This window comes from Perna viridis, chromosome 3, assembly GCF_037379345.1.
Source record: "Perna viridis isolate PV_CMFRI_1.1 ecotype Kerala chromosome 3, ASM3737934v1, whole genome shotgun sequence".
Lineage (NCBI taxonomy): Eukaryota > Metazoa > Mollusca > Bivalvia > Mytilida > Mytilidae > Perna > Perna viridis.
This window is the reverse complement of record NC_142447.1, coordinates 31241651-31267164: the sequence shown is the minus strand read 5'-3', so window position 1 is coordinate 31267164 and position 25514 is coordinate 31241651. Positions and strand designations below refer to the sequence as shown.

The window sequence follows — 25514 nt, the reverse complement described above, 5'->3', positions numbered from 1 at the left end:
AAGACCACTTGCTGAATATCCAACTTTACTTGAAAAACTGGCTTACTAGGTCTCAGTATCGTATTAATTTTCCCATAGACTTCTATAGTGAAGTGCATATTTTTAGGATTTTTTAAAAAATATGTAAATTGATTCAATAAAACTTTCACTTATGTAGCATTTCTAAGGACATGTGAAAAAATAATTTCCCGCAAAGAAAATAGGGTGAGTCCACGAAGATTGGACAGAAAAGTAGTCTTGAACTATAAATAGCCATTTTCCCTACTTTCACTTTCGTTTTGCACTCACCAAACCAACCTTTTCAGTGGAACATTTTTATGATATTATGTTAGATTTTCTTTTAAAAAAGTTCTTCATCTTACAGTGTGATGTTTGCTCTATTTTTTAAGTCATTGTTCATGTCTTTTGACAAAACATTAGTTTGTAGAGAGGCAAAAAGAAAATGCACTATATTTTTATGGCATCCATGTTTTGACGTACACCCGCTCAGGGATATGCAATACGATACTGGTACCTATTACTAATAAACATTTCAATATAATCCTAAAAGTTGTTGTTTTTCTGCTAGAGTATTCATTTCCATACTGAAAATTCAGAATATCATTGCCCTGCTACAAACATGAGTTTTCTATTAAAATTCTTATATAGGTACCCTATTCCAGGCATAAGACTAATATCTCAATGTTAGCCAGAAAATATTACTTTTGATAAAAAGCTGCTGTATTAATCAAACTAAGCAACTTTGTGGTTTATTCTGACATGGTAGATACGTGAGCTGTACTATGAGTTCTAAATCATTATTTAATCCCCACTTGTGAGTTCCATATATGGAAATATTAATATCCGAACCTCCTTTTTTGTCTTTAACTCAAGGGAGCCTCTTGTTTAAAGTAAAGTATAATGACCGGTACAACCAACTGTTTTAAACTATAGATATGGTCATTTCAATTATAATAAATCCAGAAAAAATTATACCAATATCATAGTTTTAAAAAAATATAGCTTTTCATATGCAGAAAATACAGATTTTAAGCCATTTTGGTACCCCAGGCAGATACAAATGGACCTCAATGTGACAGGAAAAGGACTTTTTCTTTAAAACAGATAGCTATGATGCAAGAAATATAGTTTACTGGTATAAATATTATAATAACAATTGTCTGCTTTAGATACTTTTTGAAAAAATTCAGTTTTTATATGAAAAAACACCATTATTTTTCTTGCCGCATTAGAATCTGTCCATTTGAACCACTAAAAAAAGTCCACTAAAAAATTGGCTGATGACTTTTGTGACATTTCTGTGTTTAAATCAACCACACAGTTATATGGCAACTCATTTTAGCTATTTATTTGAAAGAAAAACAAAAAATAAAAAAAATATTCATTTTTTCATATATAAGAGGCAATGTATGGAAAATGACTATTTTCAAGTCCTAACCACATACTTAAAATGTGTTGTAACTTGAAAACTATCCTTTATGCAGGAGTATTACTTGCTTTAGGTTACCTGAATATAGATATGCTCATCTTAATAGTCAAGATAATAATTTTATTGAACTGATATCCTACAAATTCATGAAAACAAAATGCATTTCCAAATTTGGTAAAAATTAACTATAAATGCAAAAAACCAGAGCTACCATAAAAAATCAGGTTCAAAAGTTGGCTAATTCATCTTAAAAGTGTTACCTGTATTGGGGTACTACTTTTTCAGCTGGTAAAGACCACTTGCTGAATATCCAACTTTACTTGAAAAACTGGCTTACTAGGTCTCAGTATCGTATTAATTTTCCCATAGACTTCTATAGTGAAGTGCATATTTTTAGGATTTTTTAAAAAATATGTAAATTGATTCAATAAAACTTTCACTTATGTAGCATTTCTAAGGACATGTGAAAAAATAATTTCCCGCAAAGAAAATAGGGTGAGTCCACGAAGATTGGACAGAAAAGTAGTCTTGAACTATAAATAGCCATTTTCCCTACTTTCACTTTCGTTTTGCACTCACCAAACCAACCTTTTCAGTGGAACATTTTTATGATATTATGTTAGATTTTCTTTTAAAAAAGTTCTTCATCTTACAGTGTGATGTTTGCTCTATTTTTTAAGTCATTGTTCATGTCTTTTGACAAAACATTAGTTTGTAGAGAGGCAAAAAGAAAATGCACTATATTTTTATGGCATCCATGTTTTGACGTACACCCGCTCAGGGATATGCAATACGATACTGGTACCTATTACTAATAAACATTTCAATATAATCCTAAAAGTTGTTGTTTTTCTGCTAGAGTATTCATTTCCATACTGAAAATTCAGAATATCATTGCCCTGCTACAAACATGAGTTTTCTATTAAAATTCTTATATAGGTACCCTATTCCAGGCATAAGACTAATATCTCAATGTTAGCCAGAAAATATTACTTTTGATAAAAAGCTGCTGTATTAATCAAACTAAGCAACTTTGTGGTTTATTCTGACATGGTAGATACGTGAGCTGTACTATGAGTTCTAAATCATTATTTAATCCCCACTTGTGAGTTCCATATATGGAAATATTAATATCCGAACCTCCTTTTTTGTCTTTAACTCAAGGGAGCCTCTTGTTTAAAGTAAAGTATAATGACCGGTACAACCAACTGTTTTAAACTATAGATATGGTCATTTCAATTATAATAAATCCAGAAAAAATTATACCAATATCATAGTTTTAAAAAAATATAGCTTTTCATATGCAGAAAATACAGATTTTAAGCCATTTTGGTACCCCAGGCAGATACAAATGGACCTCAATGTGACAGGAAAAGGACTTTTTCTTTAAAACAGATAGCTATGATGCAAGAAATATAGTTTACTGGTATAAATATTATAATAACAATTGTCTGCTTTAGATACTTTTTGAAAAAATTCAGTTTTTATATGAAAAAACACCATTATTTTTCTTGCCGCATTAGAATCTGTCCATTTGAACCACTAAAAAAAGTCCACTAAAAAATTGGCTGATGACTTTTGTGACATTTCTGTGTTTAAATCAACCACACAGTTATATGGCAACTCATTTTAGCTATTTATTTGAAAGAAAAACAAAAAATAAAAAAAATATTCATTTTTTCATATATAAGAGGCAATGTATGGAAAATGACTATTTTCAAGTCCTAACCACATACTTAAAATGTGTTGTAACTTGAAAACTATCCTTTATGCAGGAGTATTACTTGCTTTAGGTTACCTGAATATAGATATGCTCATCTTAATAGTCAAGATAATAATTTTATTGAACTGATATCCTACAAATTCATGAAAACAAAATGCATTTCCAAATTTGGTAAAAATTAACTATAAATGCAAAAAACCAGAGCTACCATAAAAAATCAGGTTCAAAAGTTGGCTAATTCATCTTAAAAGTGTTACCTGTATTGGGGTACTACTTTTTCAGCTGGTAAAGACCACTTGCTGAATATCCAACTTTACTTGAAAAACTGGCTTACTAGGTCTCAGTATCGTATTAATTTTCCCATAGACTTCTATAGTGAAGTGCATATTTTTAGGATTTTTTAAAAAATATGTAAATTGATTCAATAAAACTTTCACTTATGTAGCATTTCTAAGGACATGTGAAAAAATAATTTCCCGCAAAGAAAATAGGGTGAGTCCACGAAGATTGGACAGAAAAGTAGTCTTGAACTATAAATAGCCATTTTCCCTACTTTCACTTTCGTTTTGCACTCACCAAACCAACCTTTTCAGTGGAACATTTTTATGATATTATGTTAGATTTTCTTTTAAAAAAGTTCTTCATCTTACAGTGTGATGTTTGCTCTATTTTTTAAGTCATTGTTCATGTCTTTTGACAAAACATTAGTTTGTAGAGAGGCAAAAAGAAAATGCACTATATTTTTATGGCATCCATGTTTTGACGTACACCCGCTCAGGGATATGCAATACGATACTGGTACCTATTACTAATAAACATTTCAATATAATCCTAAAAGTTGTTGTTTTTCTGCTAGAGTATTCATTTCCATACTGAAAATTCAGAATATCATTGCCCTGCTACAAACATGAGTTTTCTATTAAAATTCTTATATAGGTACCCTATTCCAGGCATAAGACTAATATCTCAATGTTAGCCAGAAAATATTACTTTTGATAAAAAGCTGCTGTATTAATCAAACTAAGCAACTTTGTGGTTTATTCTGACATGGTAGATACGTGAGCTGTACTATGAGTTCTAAATCATTATTTAATCCCCACTTGTGAGTTCCATATATGGAAATATTAATATCCGAACCTCCTTTTTTGTCTTTAACTCAAGGGAGCCTCTTGTTTAAAGTAAAGTATAATGACCGGTACAACCAACTGTTTTAAACTATAGATATGGTCATTTCAATTATAATAAATCCAGAAAAAATTATACCAATATCATAGTTTTAAAAAAATATAGCTTTTCATATGCAGAAAATACAGATTTTAAGCCATTTTGGTACCCCAGGCAGATACAAATGGACCTCAATGTGACAGGAAAAGGACTTTTTCTTTAAAACAGATAGCTATGATGCAAGAAATATAGTTTACTGGTATAAATATTATAATAACAATTGTCTGCTTTAGATACTTTTTGAAAAAATTCAGTTTTTATATGAAAAAACACCATTATTTTTCTTGCCGCATTAGAATCTGTCCATTTGAACCACTAAAAAAAGTCCACTAAAAAATTGGCTGATGACTTTTGTGACATTTCTGTGTTTAAATCAACCACACAGTTATATGGCAACTCATTTTAGCTATTTATTTGAAAGAAAAACAAAAAATAAAAAAAATATTCATTTTTTCATATATAAGAGGCAATGTATGGAAAATGACTATTTTCAAGTCCTAACCACATACTTAAAATGTGTTGTAACTTGAAAACTATCCTTTATGCAGGAGTATTACTTGCTTTAGGTTACCTGAATATAGATATGCTCATCTTAATAGTCAAGATAATAATTTTATTGAACTGATATCCTACAAATTCATGAAAACAAAATGCATTTCCAAATTTGGTAAAAATTAACTATAAATGCAAAAAACCAGAGCTACCATAAAAAATCAGGTTCAAAAGTTGGCTAATTCATCTTAAAAGTGTTACCTGTATTGGGGTACTACTTTTTCAGCTGGTAAAGACCACTTGCTGAATATCCAACTTTACTTGAAAAACTGGCTTACTAGGTCTCAGTATCGTATTAATTTTCCCATAGACTTCTATAGTGAAGTGCATATTTTTAGGATTTTTTAAAAAATATGTAAATTGATTCAATAAAACTTTCACTTATGTAGCATTTCTAAGGACATGTGAAAAAATAATTTCCCGCAAAGAAAATAGGGTGAGTCCACGAAGATTGGACAGAAAAGTAGTCTTGAACTATAAATAGCCATTTTCCCTACTTTCACTTTCGTTTTGCACTCACCAAACCAACCTTTTCAGTGGAACATTTTTATGATATTATGTTAGATTTTCTTTTAAAAAAGTTCTTCATCTTACAGTGTGATGTTTGCTCTATTTTTTAAGTCATTGTTCATGTCTTTTGACAAAACATTAGTTTGTAGAGAGGCAAAAAGAAAATGCACTATATTTTTATGGCATCCATGTTTTGACGTACACCCGCTCAGGGATATGCAATACGATACTGGTACCTATTACTAATAAACATTTCAATATAATCCTAAAAGTTGTTGTTTTTCTGCTAGAGTATTCATTTCCATACTGAAAATTCAGAATATCATTGCCCTGCTACAAACATGAGTTTTCTATTAAAATTCTTATATAGGTACCCTATTCCAGGCATAAGACTAATATCTCAATGTTAGCCAGAAAATATTACTTTTGATAAAAAGCTGCTGTATTAATCAAACTAAGCAACTTTGTGGTTTATTCTGACATGGTAGATACGTGAGCTGTACTATGAGTTCTAAATCATTATTTAATCCCCACTTGTGAGTTCCATATATGGAAATATTAATATCCGAACCTCCTTTTTTGTCTTTAACTCAAGGGAGCCTCTTGTTTAAAGTAAAGTATAATGACCGGTACAACCAACTGTTTTAAACTATAGATATGGTCATTTCAATTATAATAAATCCAGAAAAAATTATACCAATATCATAGTTTTAAAAAAATATAGCTTTTCATATGCAGAAAATACAGATTTTAAGCCATTTTGGTACCCCAGGCAGATACAAATGGACCTCAATGTGACAGGAAAAGGACTTTTTCTTTAAAACAGATAGCTATGATGCAAGAAATATAGTTTACTGGTATAAATATTATAATAACAATTGTCTGCTTTAGATACTTTTTGAAAAAATTCAGTTTTTATATGAAAAAACACCATTATTTTTCTTGCCGCATTAGAATCTGTCCATTTGAACCACTAAAAAAAGTCCACTAAAAAATTGGCTGATGACTTTTGTGACATTTCTGTGTTTAAATCAACCACACAGTTATATGGCAACTCATTTTAGCTATTTATTTGAAAGAAAAACAAAAAATAAAAAAAATATTCATTTTTTCATATATAAGAGGCAATGTATGGAAAATGACTATTTTCAAGTCCTAACCACATACTTAAAATGTGTTGTAACTTGAAAACTATCCTTTATGCAGGAGTATTACTTGCTTTAGGTTACCTGAATATAGATATGCTCATCTTAATAGTCAAGATAATAATTTTATTGAACTGATATCCTACAAATTCATGAAAACAAAATGCATTTCCAAATTTGGTAAAAATTAACTATAAATGCAAAAAACCAGAGCTACCATAAAAAATCAGGTTCAAAAGTTGGCTAATTCATCTTAAAAGTGTTACCTGTATTGGGGTACTACTTTTTCAGCTGGTAAAGACCACTTGCTGAATATCCAACTTTACTTGAAAAACTGGCTTACTAGGTCTCAGTATCGTATTAATTTTCCCATAGACTTCTATAGTGAAGTGCATATTTTTAGGATTTTTTAAAAAATATGTAAATTGATTCAATAAAACTTTCACTTATGTAGCATTTCTAAGGACATGTGAAAAAATAATTTCCCGCAAAGAAAATAGGGTGAGTCCACGAAGATTGGACAGAAAAGTAGTCTTGAACTATAAATAGCCATTTTCCCTACTTTCACTTTCGTTTTGCACTCACCAAACCAACCTTTTCAGTGGAACATTTTTATGATATTATGTTAGATTTTCTTTTAAAAAAGTTCTTCATCTTACAGTGTGATGTTTGCTCTATTTTTTAAGTCATTGTTCATGTCTTTTGACAAAACATTAGTTTGTAGAGAGGCAAAAAGAAAATGCACTATATTTTTATGGCATCCATGTTTTGACGTACACCCGCTCAGGGATATGCAATACGATACTGGTACCTATTACTAATAAACATTTCAATATAATCCTAAAAGTTGTTGTTTTTCTGCTAGAGTATTCATTTCCATACTGAAAATTCAGAATATCATTGCCCTGCTACAAACATGAGTTTTCTATTAAAATTCTTATATAGGTACCCTATTCCAGGCATAAGACTAATATCTCAATGTTAGCCAGAAAATATTACTTTTGATAAAAAGCTGCTGTATTAATCAAACTAAGCAACTTTGTGGTTTATTCTGACATGGTAGATACGTGAGCTGTACTATGAGTTCTAAATCATTATTTAATCCCCACTTGTGAGTTCCATATATGGAAATATTAATATCCGAACCTCCTTTTTTGTCTTTAACTCAAGGGAGCCTCTTGTTTAAAGTAAAGTATAATGACCGGTACAACCAACTGTTTTAAACTATAGATATGGTCATTTCAATTATAATAAATCCAGAAAAAATTATACCAATATCATAGTTTTAAAAAAATATAGCTTTTCATATGCAGAAAATACAGATTTTAAGCCATTTTGGTACCCCAGGCAGATACAAATGGACCTCAATGTGACAGGAAAAGGACTTTTTCTTTAAAACAGATAGCTATGATGCAAGAAATATAGTTTACTGGTATAAATATTATAATAACAATTGTCTGCTTTAGATACTTTTTGAAAAAATTCAGTTTTTATATGAAAAAACACCATTATTTTTCTTGCCGCATTAGAATCTGTCCATTTGAACCACTAAAAAAAGTCCACTAAAAAATTGGCTGATGACTTTTGTGACATTTCTGTGTTTAAATCAACCACACAGTTATATGGCAACTCATTTTAGCTATTTATTTGAAAGAAAAACAAAAAATAAAAAAAATATTCATTTTTTCATATATAAGAGGCAATGTATGGAAAATGACTATTTTCAAGTCCTAACCACATACTTAAAATGTGTTGTAACTTGAAAACTATCCTTTATGCAGGAGTATTACTTGCTTTAGGTTACCTGAATATAGATATGCTCATCTTAATAGTCAAGATAATAATTTTATTGAACTGATATCCTACAAATTCATGAAAACAAAATGCATTTCCAAATTTGGTAAAAATTAACTATAAATGCAAAAAACCAGAGCTACCATAAAAAATCAGGTTCAAAAGTTGGCTAATTCATCTTAAAAGTGTTACCTGTATTGGGGTACTACTTTTTCAGCTGGTAAAGACCACTTGCTGAATATCCAACTTTACTTGAAAAACTGGCTTACTAGGTCTCAGTATCGTATTAATTTTCCCATAGACTTCTATAGTGAAGTGCATATTTTTAGGATTTTTTAAAAAATATGTAAATTGATTCAATAAAACTTTCACTTATGTAGCATTTCTAAGGACATGTGAAAAAATAATTTCCCGCAAAGAAAATAGGGTGAGTCCACGAAGATTGGACAGAAAAGTAGTCTTGAACTATAAATAGCCATTTTCCCTACTTTCACTTTCGTTTTGCACTCACCAAACCAACCTTTTCAGTGGAACATTTTTATGATATTATGTTAGATTTTCTTTTAAAAAAGTTCTTCATCTTACAGTGTGATGTTTGCTCTATTTTTTAAGTCATTGTTCATGTCTTTTGACAAAACATTAGTTTGTAGAGAGGCAAAAAGAAAATGCACTATATTTTTATGGCATCCATGTTTTGACGTACACCCGCTCAGGGATATGCAATACGATACTGGTACCTATTACTAATAAACATTTCAATATAATCCTAAAAGTTGTTGTTTTTCTGCTAGAGTATTCATTTCCATACTGAAAATTCAGAATATCATTGCCCTGCTACAAACATGAGTTTTCTATTAAAATTCTTATATAGGTACCCTATTCCAGGCATAAGACTAATATCTCAATGTTAGCCAGAAAATATTACTTTTGATAAAAAGCTGCTGTATTAATCAAACTAAGCAACTTTGTGGTTTATTCTGACATGGTAGATACGTGAGCTGTACTATGAGTTCTAAATCATTATTTAATCCCCACTTGTGAGTTCCATATATGGAAATATTAATATCCGAACCTCCTTTTTTGTCTTTAACTCAAGGGAGCCTCTTGTTTAAAGTAAAGTATAATGACCGGTACAACCAACTGTTTTAAACTATAGATATGGTCATTTCAATTATAATAAATCCAGAAAAAATTATACCAATATCATAGTTTTAAAAAAATATAGCTTTTCATATGCAGAAAATACAGATTTTAAGCCATTTTGGTACCCCAGGCAGATACAAATGGACCTCAATGTGACAGGAAAAGGACTTTTTCTTTAAAACAGATAGCTATGATGCAAGAAATATAGTTTACTGGTATAAATATTATAATAACAATTGTCTGCTTTAGATACTTTTTGAAAAAATTCAGTTTTTATATGAAAAAACACCATTATTTTTCTTGCCGCATTAGAATCTGTCCATTTGAACCACTAAAAAAAGTCCACTAAAAAATTGGCTGATGACTTTTGTGACATTTCTGTGTTTAAATCAACCACACAGTTATATGGCAACTCATTTTAGCTATTTATTTGAAAGAAAAACAAAAAATAAAAAAAATATTCATTTTTTCATATATAAGAGGCAATGTATGGAAAATGACTATTTTCAAGTCCTAACCACATACTTAAAATGTGTTGTAACTTGAAAACTATCCTTTATGCAGGAGTATTACTTGCTTTAGGTTACCTGAATATAGATATGCTCATCTTAATAGTCAAGATAATAATTTTATTGAACTGATATCCTACAAATTCATGAAAACAAAATGCATTTCCAAATTTGGTAAAAATTAACTATAAATGCAAAAAACCAGAGCTACCATAAAAAATCAGGTTCAAAAGTTGGCTAATTCATCTTAAAAGTGTTACCTGTATTGGGGTACTACTTTTTCAGCTGGTAAAGACCACTTGCTGAATATCCAACTTTACTTGAAAAACTGGCTTACTAGGTCTCAGTATCGTATTAATTTTCCCATAGACTTCTATAGTGAAGTGCATATTTTTAGGATTTTTTAAAAAATATGTAAATTGATTCAATAAAACTTTCACTTATGTAGCATTTCTAAGGACATGTGAAAAAATAATTTCCCGCAAAGAAAATAGGGTGAGTCCACGAAGATTGGACAGAAAAGTAGTCTTGAACTATAAATAGCCATTTTCCCTACTTTCACTTTCGTTTTGCACTCACCAAACCAACCTTTTCAGTGGAACATTTTTATGATATTATGTTAGATTTTCTTTTAAAAAAGTTCTTCATCTTACAGTGTGATGTTTGCTCTATTTTTTAAGTCATTGTTCATGTCTTTTGACAAAACATTAGTTTGTAGAGAGGCAAAAAGAAAATGCACTATATTTTTATGGCATCCATGTTTTGACGTACACCCGCTCAGGGATATGCAATACGATACTGGTACCTATTACTAATAAACATTTCAATATAATCCTAAAAGTTGTTGTTTTTCTGCTAGAGTATTCATTTCCATACTGAAAATTCAGAATATCATTGCCCTGCTACAAACATGAGTTTTCTATTAAAATTCTTATATAGGTACCCTATTCCAGGCATAAGACTAATATCTCAATGTTAGCCAGAAAATATTACTTTTGATAAAAAGCTGCTGTATTAATCAAACTAAGCAACTTTGTGGTTTATTCTGACATGGTAGATACGTGAGCTGTACTATGAGTTCTAAATCATTATTTAATCCCCACTTGTGAGTTCCATATATGGAAATATTAATATCCGAACCTCCTTTTTTGTCTTTAACTCAAGGGAGCCTCTTGTTTAAAGTAAAGTATAATGACCGGTACAACCAACTGTTTTAAACTATAGATATGGTCATTTCAATTATAATAAATCCAGAAAAAATTATACCAATATCATAGTTTTAAAAAAATATAGCTTTTCATATGCAGAAAATACAGATTTTAAGCCATTTTGGTACCCCAGGCAGATACAAATGGACCTCAATGTGACAGGAAAAGGACTTTTTCTTTAAAACAGATAGCTATGATGCAAGAAATATAGTTTACTGGTATAAATATTATAATAACAATTGTCTGCTTTAGATACTTTTTGAAAAAATTCAGTTTTTATATGAAAAAACACCATTATTTTTCTTGCCGCATTAGAATCTGTCCATTTGAACCACTAAAAAAAGTCCACTAAAAAATTGGCTGATGACTTTTGTGACATTTCTGTGTTTAAATCAACCACACAGTTATATGGCAACTCATTTTAGCTATTTATTTGAAAGAAAAACAAAAAATAAAAAAAATATTCATTTTTTCATATATAAGAGGCAATGTATGGAAAATGACTATTTTCAAGTCCTAACCACATACTTAAAATGTGTTGTAACTTGAAAACTATCCTTTATGCAGGAGTATTACTTGCTTTAGGTTACCTGAATATAGATATGCTCATCTTAATAGTCAAGATAATAATTTTATTGAACTGATATCCTACAAATTCATGAAAACAAAATGCATTTCCAAATTTGGTAAAAATTAACTATAAATGCAAAAAACCAGAGCTACCATAAAAAATCAGGTTCAAAAGTTGGCTAATTCATCTTAAAAGTGTTACCTGTATTGGGGTACTACTTTTTCAGCTGGTAAAGACCACTTGCTGAATATCCAACTTTACTTGAAAAACTGGCTTACTAGGTCTCAGTATCGTATTAATTTTCCCATAGACTTCTATAGTGAAGTGCATATTTTTAGGATTTTTTAAAAAATATGTAAATTGATTCAATAAAACTTTCACTTATGTAGCATTTCTAAGGACATGTGAAAAAATAATTTCCCGCAAAGAAAATAGGGTGAGTCCACGAAGATTGGACAGAAAAGTAGTCTTGAACTATAAATAGCCATTTTCCCTACTTTCACTTTCGTTTTGCACTCACCAAACCAACCTTTTCAGTGGAACATTTTTATGATATTATGTTAGATTTTCTTTTAAAAAAGTTCTTCATCTTACAGTGTGATGTTTGCTCTATTTTTTAAGTCATTGTTCATGTCTTTTGACAAAACATTAGTTTGTAGAGAGGCAAAAAGAAAATGCACTATATTTTTATGGCATCCATGTTTTGACGTACACCCGCTCAGGGATATGCAATACGATACTGGTACCTATTACTAATAAACATTTCAATATAATCCTAAAAGTTGTTGTTTTTCTGCTAGAGTATTCATTTCCATACTGAAAATTCAGAATATCATTGCCCTGCTACAAACATGAGTTTTCTATTAAAATTCTTATATAGGTACCCTATTCCAGGCATAAGACTAATATCTCAATGTTAGCCAGAAAATATTACTTTTGATAAAAAGCTGCTGTATTAATCAAACTAAGCAACTTTGTGGTTTATTCTGACATGGTAGATACGTGAGCTGTACTATGAGTTCTAAATCATTATTTAATCCCCACTTGTGAGTTCCATATATGGAAATATTAATATCCGAACCTCCTTTTTTGTCTTTAACTCAAGGGAGCCTCTTGTTTAAAGTAAAGTATAATGACCGGTACAACCAACTGTTTTAAACTATAGATATGGTCATTTCAATTATAATAAATCCAGAAAAAATTATACCAATATCATAGTTTTAAAAAAATATAGCTTTTCATATGCAGAAAATACAGATTTTAAGCCATTTTGGTACCCCAGGCAGATACAAATGGACCTCAATGTGACAGGAAAAGGACTTTTTCTTTAAAACAGATAGCTATGATGCAAGAAATATAGTTTACTGGTATAAATATTATAATAACAATTGTCTGCTTTAGATACTTTTTGAAAAAATTCAGTTTTTATATGAAAAAACACCATTATTTTTCTTGCCGCATTAGAATCTGTCCATTTGAACCACTAAAAAAAGTCCACTAAAAAATTGGCTGATGACTTTTGTGACATTTCTGTGTTTAAATCAACCACACAGTTATATGGCAACTCATTTTAGCTATTTATTTGAAAGAAAAACAAAAAATAAAAAAAATATTCATTTTTTCATATATAAGAGGCAATGTATGGAAAATGACTATTTTCAAGTCCTAACCACATACTTAAAATGTGTTGTAACTTGAAAACTATCCTTTATGCAGGAGTATTACTTGCTTTAGGTTACCTGAATATAGATATGCTCATCTTAATAGTCAAGATAATAATTTTATTGAACTGATATCCTACAAATTCATGAAAACAAAATGCATTTCCAAATTTGGTAAAAATTAACTATAAATGCAAAAAACCAGAGCTACCATAAAAAATCAGGTTCAAAAGTTGGCTAATTCATCTTAAAAGTGTTACCTGTATTGGGGTACTACTTTTTCAGCTGGTAAAGACCACTTGCTGAATATCCAACTTTACTTGAAAAACTGGCTTACTAGGTCTCAGTATCGTATTAATTTTCCCATAGACTTCTATAGTGAAGTGCATATTTTTAGGATTTTTTAAAAAATATGTAAATTGATTCAATAAAACTTTCACTTATGTAGCATTTCTAAGGACATGTGAAAAAATAATTTCCCGCAAAGAAAATAGGGTGAGTCCACGAAGATTGGACAGAAAAGTAGTCTTGAACTATAAATAGCCATTTTCCCTACTTTCACTTTCGTTTTGCACTCACCAAACCAACCTTTTCAGTGGAACATTTTTATGATATTATGTTAGATTTTCTTTTAAAAAAGTTCTTCATCTTACAGTGTGATGTTTGCTCTATTTTTTAAGTCATTGTTCATGTCTTTTGACAAAACATTAGTTTGTAGAGAGGCAAAAAGAAAATGCACTATATTTTTATGGCATCCATGTTTTGACGTACACCCGCTCAGGGATATGCAATACGATACTGGTACCATAACAACTTCCCAAATGAGATTTTGATCATGTAATTTAGTACCGTACTTTTAAACAGTATCAAAATAGCTCAGCGTTAATGTTTTTTTTTCAAACCTAGGAACAGGATTTATAGCTTTACGACCTTAGAAAACTCTGATCATGTATAATGATGTATAATATTACTGTTGTTTTCCAGAACGGCAGAAGTATAGTTGAACTAGTTCTGTATATTGACTTACGGAACTACAGTTACACATGCATGTTATCAATCTTGTTTCATTTACCATGTTAATTCAATAATGTTTACCCATATTCATGAAATCTGTAACAATGGTCTGTTCTGAGCCTTAAGTTCTTAACCATTTATTGTTAATGAGTTTATGCCAATATAATAAAGTACTTGTGTAAGAAACACCAATCTCATTAGTGATGTTATATTCACTAAATTGTATATCATTAAGTGTCAAATTGGTTGGGAAATAATTACTAAATAAACAAGTGACAATTTCATGATTAGAATCCCAATTTTCTGTCACCAAACAAAAACAGGATCTCTTGTGAAAAATGATCAAAACCTCAATCAAAAATGTAATTTTTGTATCTAATTTGGTATCGGCATACAGGAAAATGATTCCGAAATAGAACTAGGTAGGTGTTATATGCACGATTTTAACTTGAATGTCATAAGAAGTGGTTGAAGGGCAGCACTGTGGGAACGCTGAATCTCCAACTTTTTGTATAGCACATTGTTCTGACCCCAACCTGATAATTCAATGTCGAAATAAAAAAGGAGGATGGTTGCAGGGTCAGAGGAAATTCCGACTAGTTTAGTCAGGACTCACTAAATATGGTGAAAATTTCTACCTTTTAAAAAACTGAAATTCACTTTTCCCCTCATATTTCATCTTTGTTAAGAAATTTGTCAATTTAGGGACTTTCGTAACCAGCTGTTGATGAAATTTGACTGTTGTATAAATTTCCCAGTGTTGTTATATATTTCTCAATCTAATTAAAATTAGACCTATCAATTGTTCTATTCAGTCACTGCCTAAAGGATCTTACAACACCCCATTTTACTTTCTGTTCTGACAGAGAATAGCCAATTAGCCAATCAGATTTCATCTTTCATGATTTTGAATGCATTGTCCAAAGGGAAAATTCTGAGGATTCTGAAAAGGTCATCTGACCACAGTAGAATGGAGTACAGTTAGATCCTACATGCAATGACTGACTGGAATAATTTTAATTAGATTGTATACTTCAGTATTTTTTTCCAAATTGAAAGGCACAAGCTCCTTTTGAAAAAAGTTAAAAAAAATCTTATACTCAATTCATACATCATGCATATATTGGTCAGTTCATTCGACTTTAAAAAAACGAAGAAGAAAATATTGATGTGTTACAAAATCTTCAGTGTCAGAGCATTTTACTAGTATTAAACAATAAGTTAATACTTGTGTTCATATTCAAAGATATTGAGCTATTTTACACCTGAACTGACTGAAATACCAAAGTACATGTTGAGGCATACATGTATGTATGTAACAAATTTATGCCCAGTATTCGTCCAATATTGACTATTGTACGCTTAGTAAGCCTAAATGAGGCAATGTAAAAGTAAGGTTTTCTTTGGCATAATTATGATATCAATATTGTTACAAATTTGAGATAATCAAGTTGATGTTATTCAAGTGTAGGGATCTACATGTACTTTTCTGGTAGAATCTTACAGGTACTGAAAATACTGGGTATTAAGAGTCATATCTTCAGAATTTAACAAAGTTGATTTCTTGTGCTATATGTTGTTGTTTATGCTGTCATAACTACATGGCGTCTTAAGTTGATTTGCATATGGTGGGGACTAATATTTATACAGTTTGCAGACAAAGGTTAAACAATCTGCTCTACTGTTATAGAAGATATTCAGTAAAGGTCAATTATATATAAAAATATTTTCTCTTGATGCTAGAAAAAAATTTCAAGCGTTTTATTTATACCCAAGAGTAAACAAGAGATAAATCTCCTGATATATTTGAAATTTACACTTCTTTAGTGCTAAATAGCTTGTGTTCCACGAGTAAATGGTTAGTTACACCCGGGTATATGGGATTTATGAAGACATGTTCCAAGCCAATCAAAATCCTAGATATTTACTATTACGGGAATAAATAATTTTAAACTTCATCAAGAGTTAAAGCATATTTCTAGCCTGGAGATAGTTACATTTTAAAATATGATAAGGTACATAGAGCGTTTTTAAAATAAATTGATATTTTAACTATTGATAATGTAATTTGTTATAAAAGGCATTACAATGTTCTATTTTTCTAATGGCATACTTCATCCTTATGTACATCCAAAAAAAGTTCAACACTGAGTGCGTAATGTTATGATGATGTTACAATGAACTAGATCAAAGAGAAAAGGAGAACAATTTTTCTCCCACAAGTCTGGAGATGTGAAAATTCTGCAGAGATTATAGACAATAAGTTCTTAACTCTTCTTCAGAAAAGTGAGAAATATGTTTAGTAACAAATATTTTATATTAAACTTTTCAGATTTTTCATTAGCTTTTAGTAACAAATATTTTATATTAAACTTTTCAGATTTTTCATCAGCTTTTACAATGCCTTGTCCAAGAATATTTGTATTGTGCACATTACTGAGTATAGCCAATGCCAGTATAAGTGTTGTACAGATTGACCTTGATACTATTATTCAGACAATACCTGATAGGTTTATTAGTGTTACCATTGATACATCTACAATACAAGCTAACTGGTCAACTTTAAATCTTAGGTAAGATTACCCAGTAGTTTAGTTTGGTCAAATTACATTAAAATAAAAATATCATTCTTGGGAGTCACAAAGCTCTGTCTATAATCATTAGCCAAGCACCTGTTAGTATTCAATTGTAAAGGCTATTTATATTGACATGCATATAAATAATTGTTCCAAGAGATCTCATTGCACAATTTAATGATTATTTATAGTAAACTACTAAACTGTTACAGCATAAACCATAAACAATAAATTGTTTTTTTTTCAGCATACATCTCATAATCTGTTAATGTAATTTATGCAAATTCTTGGTTGATAGTTTATGTGGTTTTTAAAGACATTTAAGGAATTGTAAAGTCTATAATTGTTGATAAGTATTTCATAATTCCACATGAGAATACACACAAATAATTCCTATTATTGACTGATATATACATATATTAACTCTTACATGTACATTTACTGTAATGGCATGATTACCAGTAATGTTATCCTTATTTCAGTTTTTATTTCTTTTTTATTTATAGCTTGTTATTATCCTGTTTTAATGCAATTCTCTCCTAGATCTGAGAAAGTCCAGCGTTTAGCTCAAGGTCTTTCACCATGTAACCTACGAGTTGGTGGATCAACAGCTGACTTTCTACAGTTTCAACCACCTGGTCACAAAAATAGAAAACAATCATACAGTAACACAGTTGATATGTGGAGATTAACTAACTTCACCATGTCTGGTAAATATTTATTCCAAAATGTATGGCTTACATCAACAGTTACTTCACTGAATATTGTAGAAAATGTCAGGTACAATTCATGAACCATCAACTTACAGCAAGTAAAACAGTTAACCTCAGGGATTGGTGGTCTTCTCTTGACTGAATGACCATTACATTATGAAATGTCTTCACTATTTAACTGGAGATTTAAACTTCCTATCATTGCATGGGTATTTAAATCTTGTCTGATAAAAAGTCTAGATCCCTTTTCCTGTTGTCCAGTTAACTACTTAAGACATTTAAGATAATAGTACTTCAATCATGGAATCCACGAAGTTAACTACGTAATAAATTGTATTGTCATGTATAAGTACAAAATGTACTTATACAGAAATCGAATTTTGTATTTCATCTGTTACTGTATTTACAAGGGCAGACCAAGTGTATTCCTTGAAATTTACGATTGTATTCACTGTAAAATTTCTGCTCGGACATTAAACCCCAACAAACAAAACGCTGTAAAATTTCTGTATTAACCAGTCTTTATGTATGTGTATAATTTATGTTGGTCAAATACAAGATTCTCAGTCCAGGATAGAAAATGTATGCATTGAGAAAGGGCAGTGTCTGATGCAGCAACATCAAAATGAAAGAATCAGGACATATCAAATTAAAACAAAAATAGAAATTTAGTTAGTAGTACTAGTATGTTGAATGTTGAGAAGTTTCAGTTTAAATGTAGAATATGTTAAATGAATCTTTATTGTTCTACTCGATCCTTATTCAGTGGAATGTATCAACTGCTGGTTTATCCATTTGTCTTATAATATACAGCTTTAAATCAAGGTAAATGAGGGTTTATACTACATGTATATCAATTTTGTTTTGAACAGCTCTCCAGTGGGACGAATTGAACCAATTTGTGAAGTCTGTAGGTTGGGACTTGATATTTGATTTAAATAGCCTGTTGAGAAAGAATGGGCAATGGTCTCCAGACAATGCCATCATGTTACTTGAGTACACAGTAGATAAAGGGTATAAGGTTGCTGGATGGGAACTTGGAAATGGTGAGTCCAAATATAAACCACAAGTTGTGAACACTTTTTATAAGAAACATATTGAAATTATACTTAAAAACAGTTGTTTAAGAATTCTACTAGGGACAGAGTTTAGCAATATGGATGTAATAACTTAGTGGTTTGTCATGACTGAGATTAAAGAGGTACCATTTCTATACCCTGCCTTGCAAAGTATTATGTGGTTTACTTAAAAAAAGTTGCATGTCTGTCCTTTTGTCAGGCCTCCAACGGTTTCTAGATGATAACTTGAGAAAGGATCAATGTTTTTTTTTTTTTTTTCAACTTCGCACAGTTGTTTAGTACCATAAAATACAGGTTAATTTCAATTTTCAGCAAAATTTAAAATGTAGTTTTTGAGCTTCCATCCCCCTTTTCTCACCACTACATGGCAGGGTATCACTTAATGTTCCATCAATGCGCTATTTTTAAGTATCACTTATATAGGTGGATGTGGCTTACATCCCTTGCCCCAAAATAGAAAAAAAACATATTTTTAGCATGAAACCTCTTAAAAAATTCTCATGCCTCACTTTGCTTAACCCTTTCTATCCTGAAATTCTAGATTCACCTCAGTCCCTATCATTTGCCAAAATAGTCCTTAAAATTCCTAAAAATTACCCTAATTTTTAAGTGGTTTGCCCTATTATGTGCCCTTATTTTTCTTAAAATGTTGCTTGGAAGCCTTTTTATCTGCATTTAAAAGTGACATTTTGGACACACATACACCATTTTGGATTAAAATATTGATAATTCATTTATGAGAATACTATTCTCCCTTCAGTTGAATGGTTAAATGTTTGTTTCTCATTCTTGGTTTATTTCTCCTCGTATGCTTAGGATCATTGCTCAATCTGAATAATAGACGCTCTCTAGTATAGGTCAGTGAAGTAGATACATTTATATCTTTGAAACGATGCACTAAACAACACTTTACAGGTTTCAATGTAAACTACTGTGAGATTTGAATAAATCAAATTCCTTATGAAACATTCCTACTTTACATTTGAATTCTATGAACTTATAAGACTGGACTCAAAAATGTGATTTGGAAGAATATGTTCCAGTTATTAATGGATTTATATTGACTGTAGTAGTAAAGAGAACAAACGATATAAGGAGAATGGATAGTAATGACCAAACTAGATTTGAAAATAAAACCTATAAAATAAAAGGTCTATTTACTTGTACTGAATTGTTTTGATATATTTAGAGCCAGATGTATGGAGGTCACTGGGTTACAAAATAAATGGTAGTGTACATGCTGCTGATTATAAACAGCTGAGGGCCATCTTGAATCAGTTTCCAGAGTTTCGAAATGGTCTTGTTATAGGACCTAGTGTTACAATGCTCACTAGCATATATGTGTATGATTATCTGCGGGAGTAAGTAATAATATTCAAATGTCATTGATTAGATATTACTGTAAAAGTACTTTAAATTCATGGATATCAATTTTTGTGGATTAGGGAAGAAAGACTAGTTCGTGGAATCATTGAATTTATGGTTTGAAGGTTTTCTGTATACACATCAATGGAAATCTTTTCCTTGGGAACATATTTTATGGTTTGGCTTATCCATGAAAACCACAAAAAAGGTACCCCACAAACAATAGTACTTTCACAGTATCTTAATTGATTTTAAATTAGAAGGAAAAACTCTTATCTTAACCCTATTTTCTGCTATTGTATAAAAATGTGTGATATTTCACATGCAATTAACATGGCAGTTAGCACCACATCTATTATCAGCCCAAGAGCCTCCATGCTTGAGGGTTGGTTACTATGGTTAATACCATGGAGTGATAAAATTTTTGTAACTTTTGCCAACACTTGGTGTAAGAATATGACTTACTACTATTTCAAGAATTGATTTTTTTTGCAAATCCTTATGACATAATTTTTTTTTTCAGTTTTCTTGAAGCCAGTGGTCCAGATATTATAACCAATCCTACTTTTCATCAGTAAGTAGAATTAAATACATATACATTTAATTTATGTCAGGTTAATTAACAATAATATTACAATGTACTTAAAATTAAAATCTGACACGCATTCCATTGGTACATAATTAGCATGATTACAAATGTACAAATTATTCTAATTTAGTTCCTACTCTTCATCCATATTGTTAAAATGAAATTTTACAGAAAAGTCTATAGATGTTTGTTACTTTAAGGGATTACACATATAGAAGCAATCATCGTTGCAAGATTTGAAATGTTTGTAGTGTCAAATCCCTTTACAAATAAGTGGGTATGTTGTGAAAGCAACATAATTAAAATCAGAAGTTTTTCCCTTTGCATAAACACTGTCAAAATCATGAAAGATGAATTCTGATTGGCTTACCAGGAAGGTCATTGGAACAGGAAGTATAATGGAGTGTTGTTAGATCCTACATGCAGTGACTTAATGGAATGGTTGAAAGGTCTAATTTTAATTAGATTGGCTGTGAAAGGCGACATTAATATTTTGTGTTATTCACATCATCAGTTATGCTGTTCTAGGAAACTTACTTAAATATCAACATCAACAAAACACAGTACATTTTCAAAATTTTCACATGGATTGTACTTAGTCATGTTAAACATGCTACATTTGTACTAAATTTGTTTTAGTTATTATGGACATGGGCCTGACATGACAGTTGCCAAATTCATGACCCCTAGTATCCTAAACAACCTAGAGAAACAGATAGATCTAGCTCAAGGTGTAGCATCAACTGCACAGTTTGGAAAATTCTGGTTGAGTGAAACAAGCTCAGCCTGGGGAGGAGGAGCAAAGGGACTATCTGACAAATATGTTGCTGGATTTATGTAAGAGTCAAGAGCTACATATACACTAATTTAACAAAGGCCATTTATTTCTTGGTCCTCAGGCCATTTTGCATAAAAATAAATCAGGGAGTCAGGCATTTAAATTTTATTCTTTTTATCTCCCAAATTTGTGCTGATGGTGTTTTTTAAATTGTTTATAGCCTGATAATTGATGGTGGATGTGCCTTTGTGTATTTATATTTATATACCCTGCTTGAAAAACTGGAGGTATCCATTTGTCTGTTCATTCATTTGTCTGTCAATAAGTCTGTCCATTTGTTCGTCAGTCCATTTGTCCATCCCCAGTTATAATCTGCAACTCCTCTGAAACCCTTTGGAACTTGTTGAAACATTCATTGATTCTTTATTACAAGATGCCATTGTGCACCTCCTACTTTGTTTTCCCATCTGAATGACCTTTGGGGTTTCCTGATGCAAAACAATCCTTCGTCGACCAAGGATCACCCTCTTCTAATCTGCAACTCCACTGAAACCACAAATCCATGCTCCCAGTTTTTAGTGGAGTCCGAGTTGCTCATTTGCTTTTGTTACTTTGAATGTACTATTTTAGTTACTTTATGTTCTTTGTTGTGTATGTTGGTTTTCCATGTCTGGTCTTTGTCCCTGGATTACATTATTTTGATTACCGCTATAACCTTGGTTCCCTTGATAACCCTTTACTACATGATGTCATTGTGCACATCCTATTTTGTTTTTCCATCTTAATGCTTAAATCACTTATCGGGTGAGCTTTGCTTACATTTCTGATACCACTGAAATTTTTTTTTGGTCGTATAATGGAATTACCATGTTGTAGTTTTTTTAGTCTTTTAACTTTAGTTTATTACAAAAACTTGAGTAAAACTTATCCAATGTTTTTTTAAATGTTAACACATTATATCTAGGGACATGGCAGTGGCTGAGAGCCCTATAGTTTATGGAGGTTTTTGCCCCACCCCTTTTGGAAATAAGGGGCTAAAAGTGGGAAAATAGGTGTTATCGTTAGAATTAATAGAAAAAGCTTAATGTTAATTTAATTTTTATGACTCAAATGTGAATCTTTTCCTTTTGAAATTCTGTTTTGAAAATTTTTACAAGGTAGGCTTATCTTTAGCTGTTTTTGGAGGTAAAGGCGAACAAAAATTGGTCCACACAAAAAAAAACTTTTTTTATATTTGGTTTGATTTTTTTCTTTTGATTCCTTGTGAATTTCTCTGCCTGCATTTTTCAATCAGATTTCAGATATCTCTTACCTTTTTCAAGTTAGGGGTCTAAATGGCCACACCTGGAAAAATTGACTAATATTTATTTTTGGTCTGATTTTCAAAGTTTTCATTCAGTTTCATATTGTGTGGTATATTTTGTTCAAACCAGTTGTTGTGTCCATAATGAATTGTAAGTCCCTATGATTAAATGTGTCAAAAACTGATAATGTGTCCACACTCGCTCCAACTGTTCAGGGTTCAACCACTGTGGTTGTATCATGCTGCACTCACTGAAGCTCTTTATTCTAGTATTGCAATGGCAATATAAGCTTTTAATTAGGTACCCTGAAATGAGACAAGGGAGGGTCTGAGAATTAAGAAATTTAATTTTATTTTGCCGAAATCTAAAGAAGAAACTATGCACCCTTTTGGACAGTTTATTTTGTATTGATTGTTTTTTACCTTTACCTTGGCTATTTTAATTGAACTTATATGCTTGTTATAAGAGAGATAATTTTTAGCTCATTGCACTCATAGGATTTCTTTATTTAGCATACAAATTTTAAATTTATTTTTTAAAATTAAAATTTTTGTGAGAAATTCTGTAATTGTTCTTGTTTTAACTGTGTATTTATTTTCACAAATTTTCCAAGCAGTTATTATCAGGGAAAATGAGTACCCACAAAAGTCAGTACAATTACAGTATGTACTGTAAGCAGCAGGCACATTTATAAATTCTAAGGAGTTTGATGTAAATAACTTCTTATATAAATACTAAAATTAAAGATTTGTTCATACAGGTGGTTGGACAAGCTTGGTCTGTCAGCTGTTAAAGGGATAGGCTCTGTAGTAAGGCAGGATTTCTATGGTGGAAACTATGGTCTGATAGATCCAGTAACACTGGAACCTAATCCTGTAAGTAATGATCAATCCAGTAACAGTGGACCCTAACATTGTAAGTAATCATAGATCCAGTAACACTGGACCCTAGCCCTGTAAGTAATGATGGATCCAGTATCACTGATTCCTTACCCTGTAAGTAATGATCAATCCAGTAACATTGGACCCTAACCCTGTAAGTAATGATAGATCCAGTAATGCTGGTCCCTTACCCTGTAAGTAATGATCAATCCAGTAACATTGGACCCTAACACTGTAAGTAATGATGGATCCAGTATCACTGATTCCTTACCCTGTAAGTAATGATCAATCCAGTAACATTGGACCCTAACCTGTAAGAATGATCGATCCAGTAACACTGGACCCTAACCCTGTAAGTAATGATCAATCCAGTAACAGTGGACCCTAACATTGTAAGTAATCATAGATCCAGTAACAGTGGACCCTAACATTGTAAGTAATCATAGATCCAGTAACACTGGACCCTAACATTGTAAGTAATGATGGATCCAGTATCACTGATTCCTTACCCTGTAAGTAATGATCAATCCAGTAAAATTGGACCCTAACCCTGTAAGTAATGATAGATCCAGTAATGCTGGTCCCTTACCCTGTAAGTAATAATGGATCCAGTAACACTGGACCCGAACCCTGTAAGTAATGATCGATCCAGTAACACTGGACCATAATTCTGTATGTAATAATGGATCCAGTAACACTGGCCCTTAACCCTGTTGGTTATGATAGATTCAGATATCTGGACCCTAGCCCTGTAAGTGTTGATACACCCAGTAAAGCTGGCCCCAAACCCTGTAAGTAATGATAGATCCAGTAACACTGGATCCTAACCAGGTAAATAGTGATAGATCCAGTATCACATACCCCTAGTCCTGTAAGTATTGATAGATCTAGTTTCACTGGCCCCTAGTCCTGTTAGTAATGATAGATCCAGTAACACTGGACACTTACCCTGTAAGTAATCACTGGACCTTTACCCTGTAAGTAATGATAGATCCAGTAACACTGGATCCTAACCCTGTAAGTAAAAACATATCTGTCGTTGCAAAGTAAAATAGTAAATAATTCTATTGGGTGAAAAGTAATTAAAATATTGAAAAAGTTTTCATTTTTGAGTTAAATCAAAGGTAACCATGGTTTGAGGGATATCTAATTATCACAATTTAAGGACAGAAGAAAATTAATTCAAGAGACAGGAAAAAAACTCAAAACTAAACCACATACAGTGTGAAGAAAGAACTTCTTCAATTTCCAAAATTATGTTTAGAATTTGATATGATATCAGTTTTACATAGAAAGTTAAGATTAATATTTGTTCAAGCTAATAACTTGTTACAGTTTTATATTAACATTAGCCTACACAGTTAGTATTGGACTGTAGGTAATATGATGTTTATATTAACATAAGCCTACACAATTAGTATTGGACTGTAGGTAATATGATGTTTATATGAACGGAATCCTACACAGTTAGCACTGGACTGTAGGTAATGTGATGTTTATATTAACATAAGCCTACACAGTTAGTATTGGACTGTAGGTAATATGATGTTTATATTAACAGAATCCTACAGTTAGTATTGGACTGTAGGTAATGTGATGTTTATATTAACAGAATCCTACACAGTTAGTATTGAACTGTAGGTAATGTGATGTTTATATTAACATAAGCCTACTCAGTTAGTATTGGACTGTAGGTAATATGATGTTTATATTAACAGAATCCAACACAGTTAGTATTGGACTGTA

The 25514-nt window shown here is 31.1% G+C and overlaps 1 protein-coding gene across 2 annotated transcripts in view; it reads left to right on the top strand.

Annotated features, from left to right (window-relative positions):
* LOC148621855 (heparanase-like) overlaps positions 1-25514 on the top strand; it is a 51813-nt gene that overhangs the window by 22346 nt on the left and 3953 nt on the right. The window contains exons 2-9 of one of the 2 annotated variants that reach the window (XM_088576639.1): positions 14280-14306; positions 16864-17056; positions 17603-17769; positions 18645-18818; positions 20041-20212; positions 20740-20790; positions 21445-21642; positions 23648-23762. In XM_088576639.1, the coding sequence (XP_088432765.1) occupies positions 16884-17056; positions 17603-17769; positions 18645-18818; positions 20041-20212; positions 20740-20790; positions 21445-21642; positions 23648-23762 (1050 nt within the window). In that variant the 5' untranslated portion in view covers positions 14280-14306; positions 16864-16883. Of the gene's footprint in view, positions 1-14279; positions 14906-16863; positions 17057-17602; positions 17770-18644; positions 18819-20040; positions 20213-20739; positions 20791-21444; positions 21643-23647; positions 23763-25514 lie in introns of those variants that run through there. The other variant, XM_088576640.1, reaches the window with a different exon arrangement.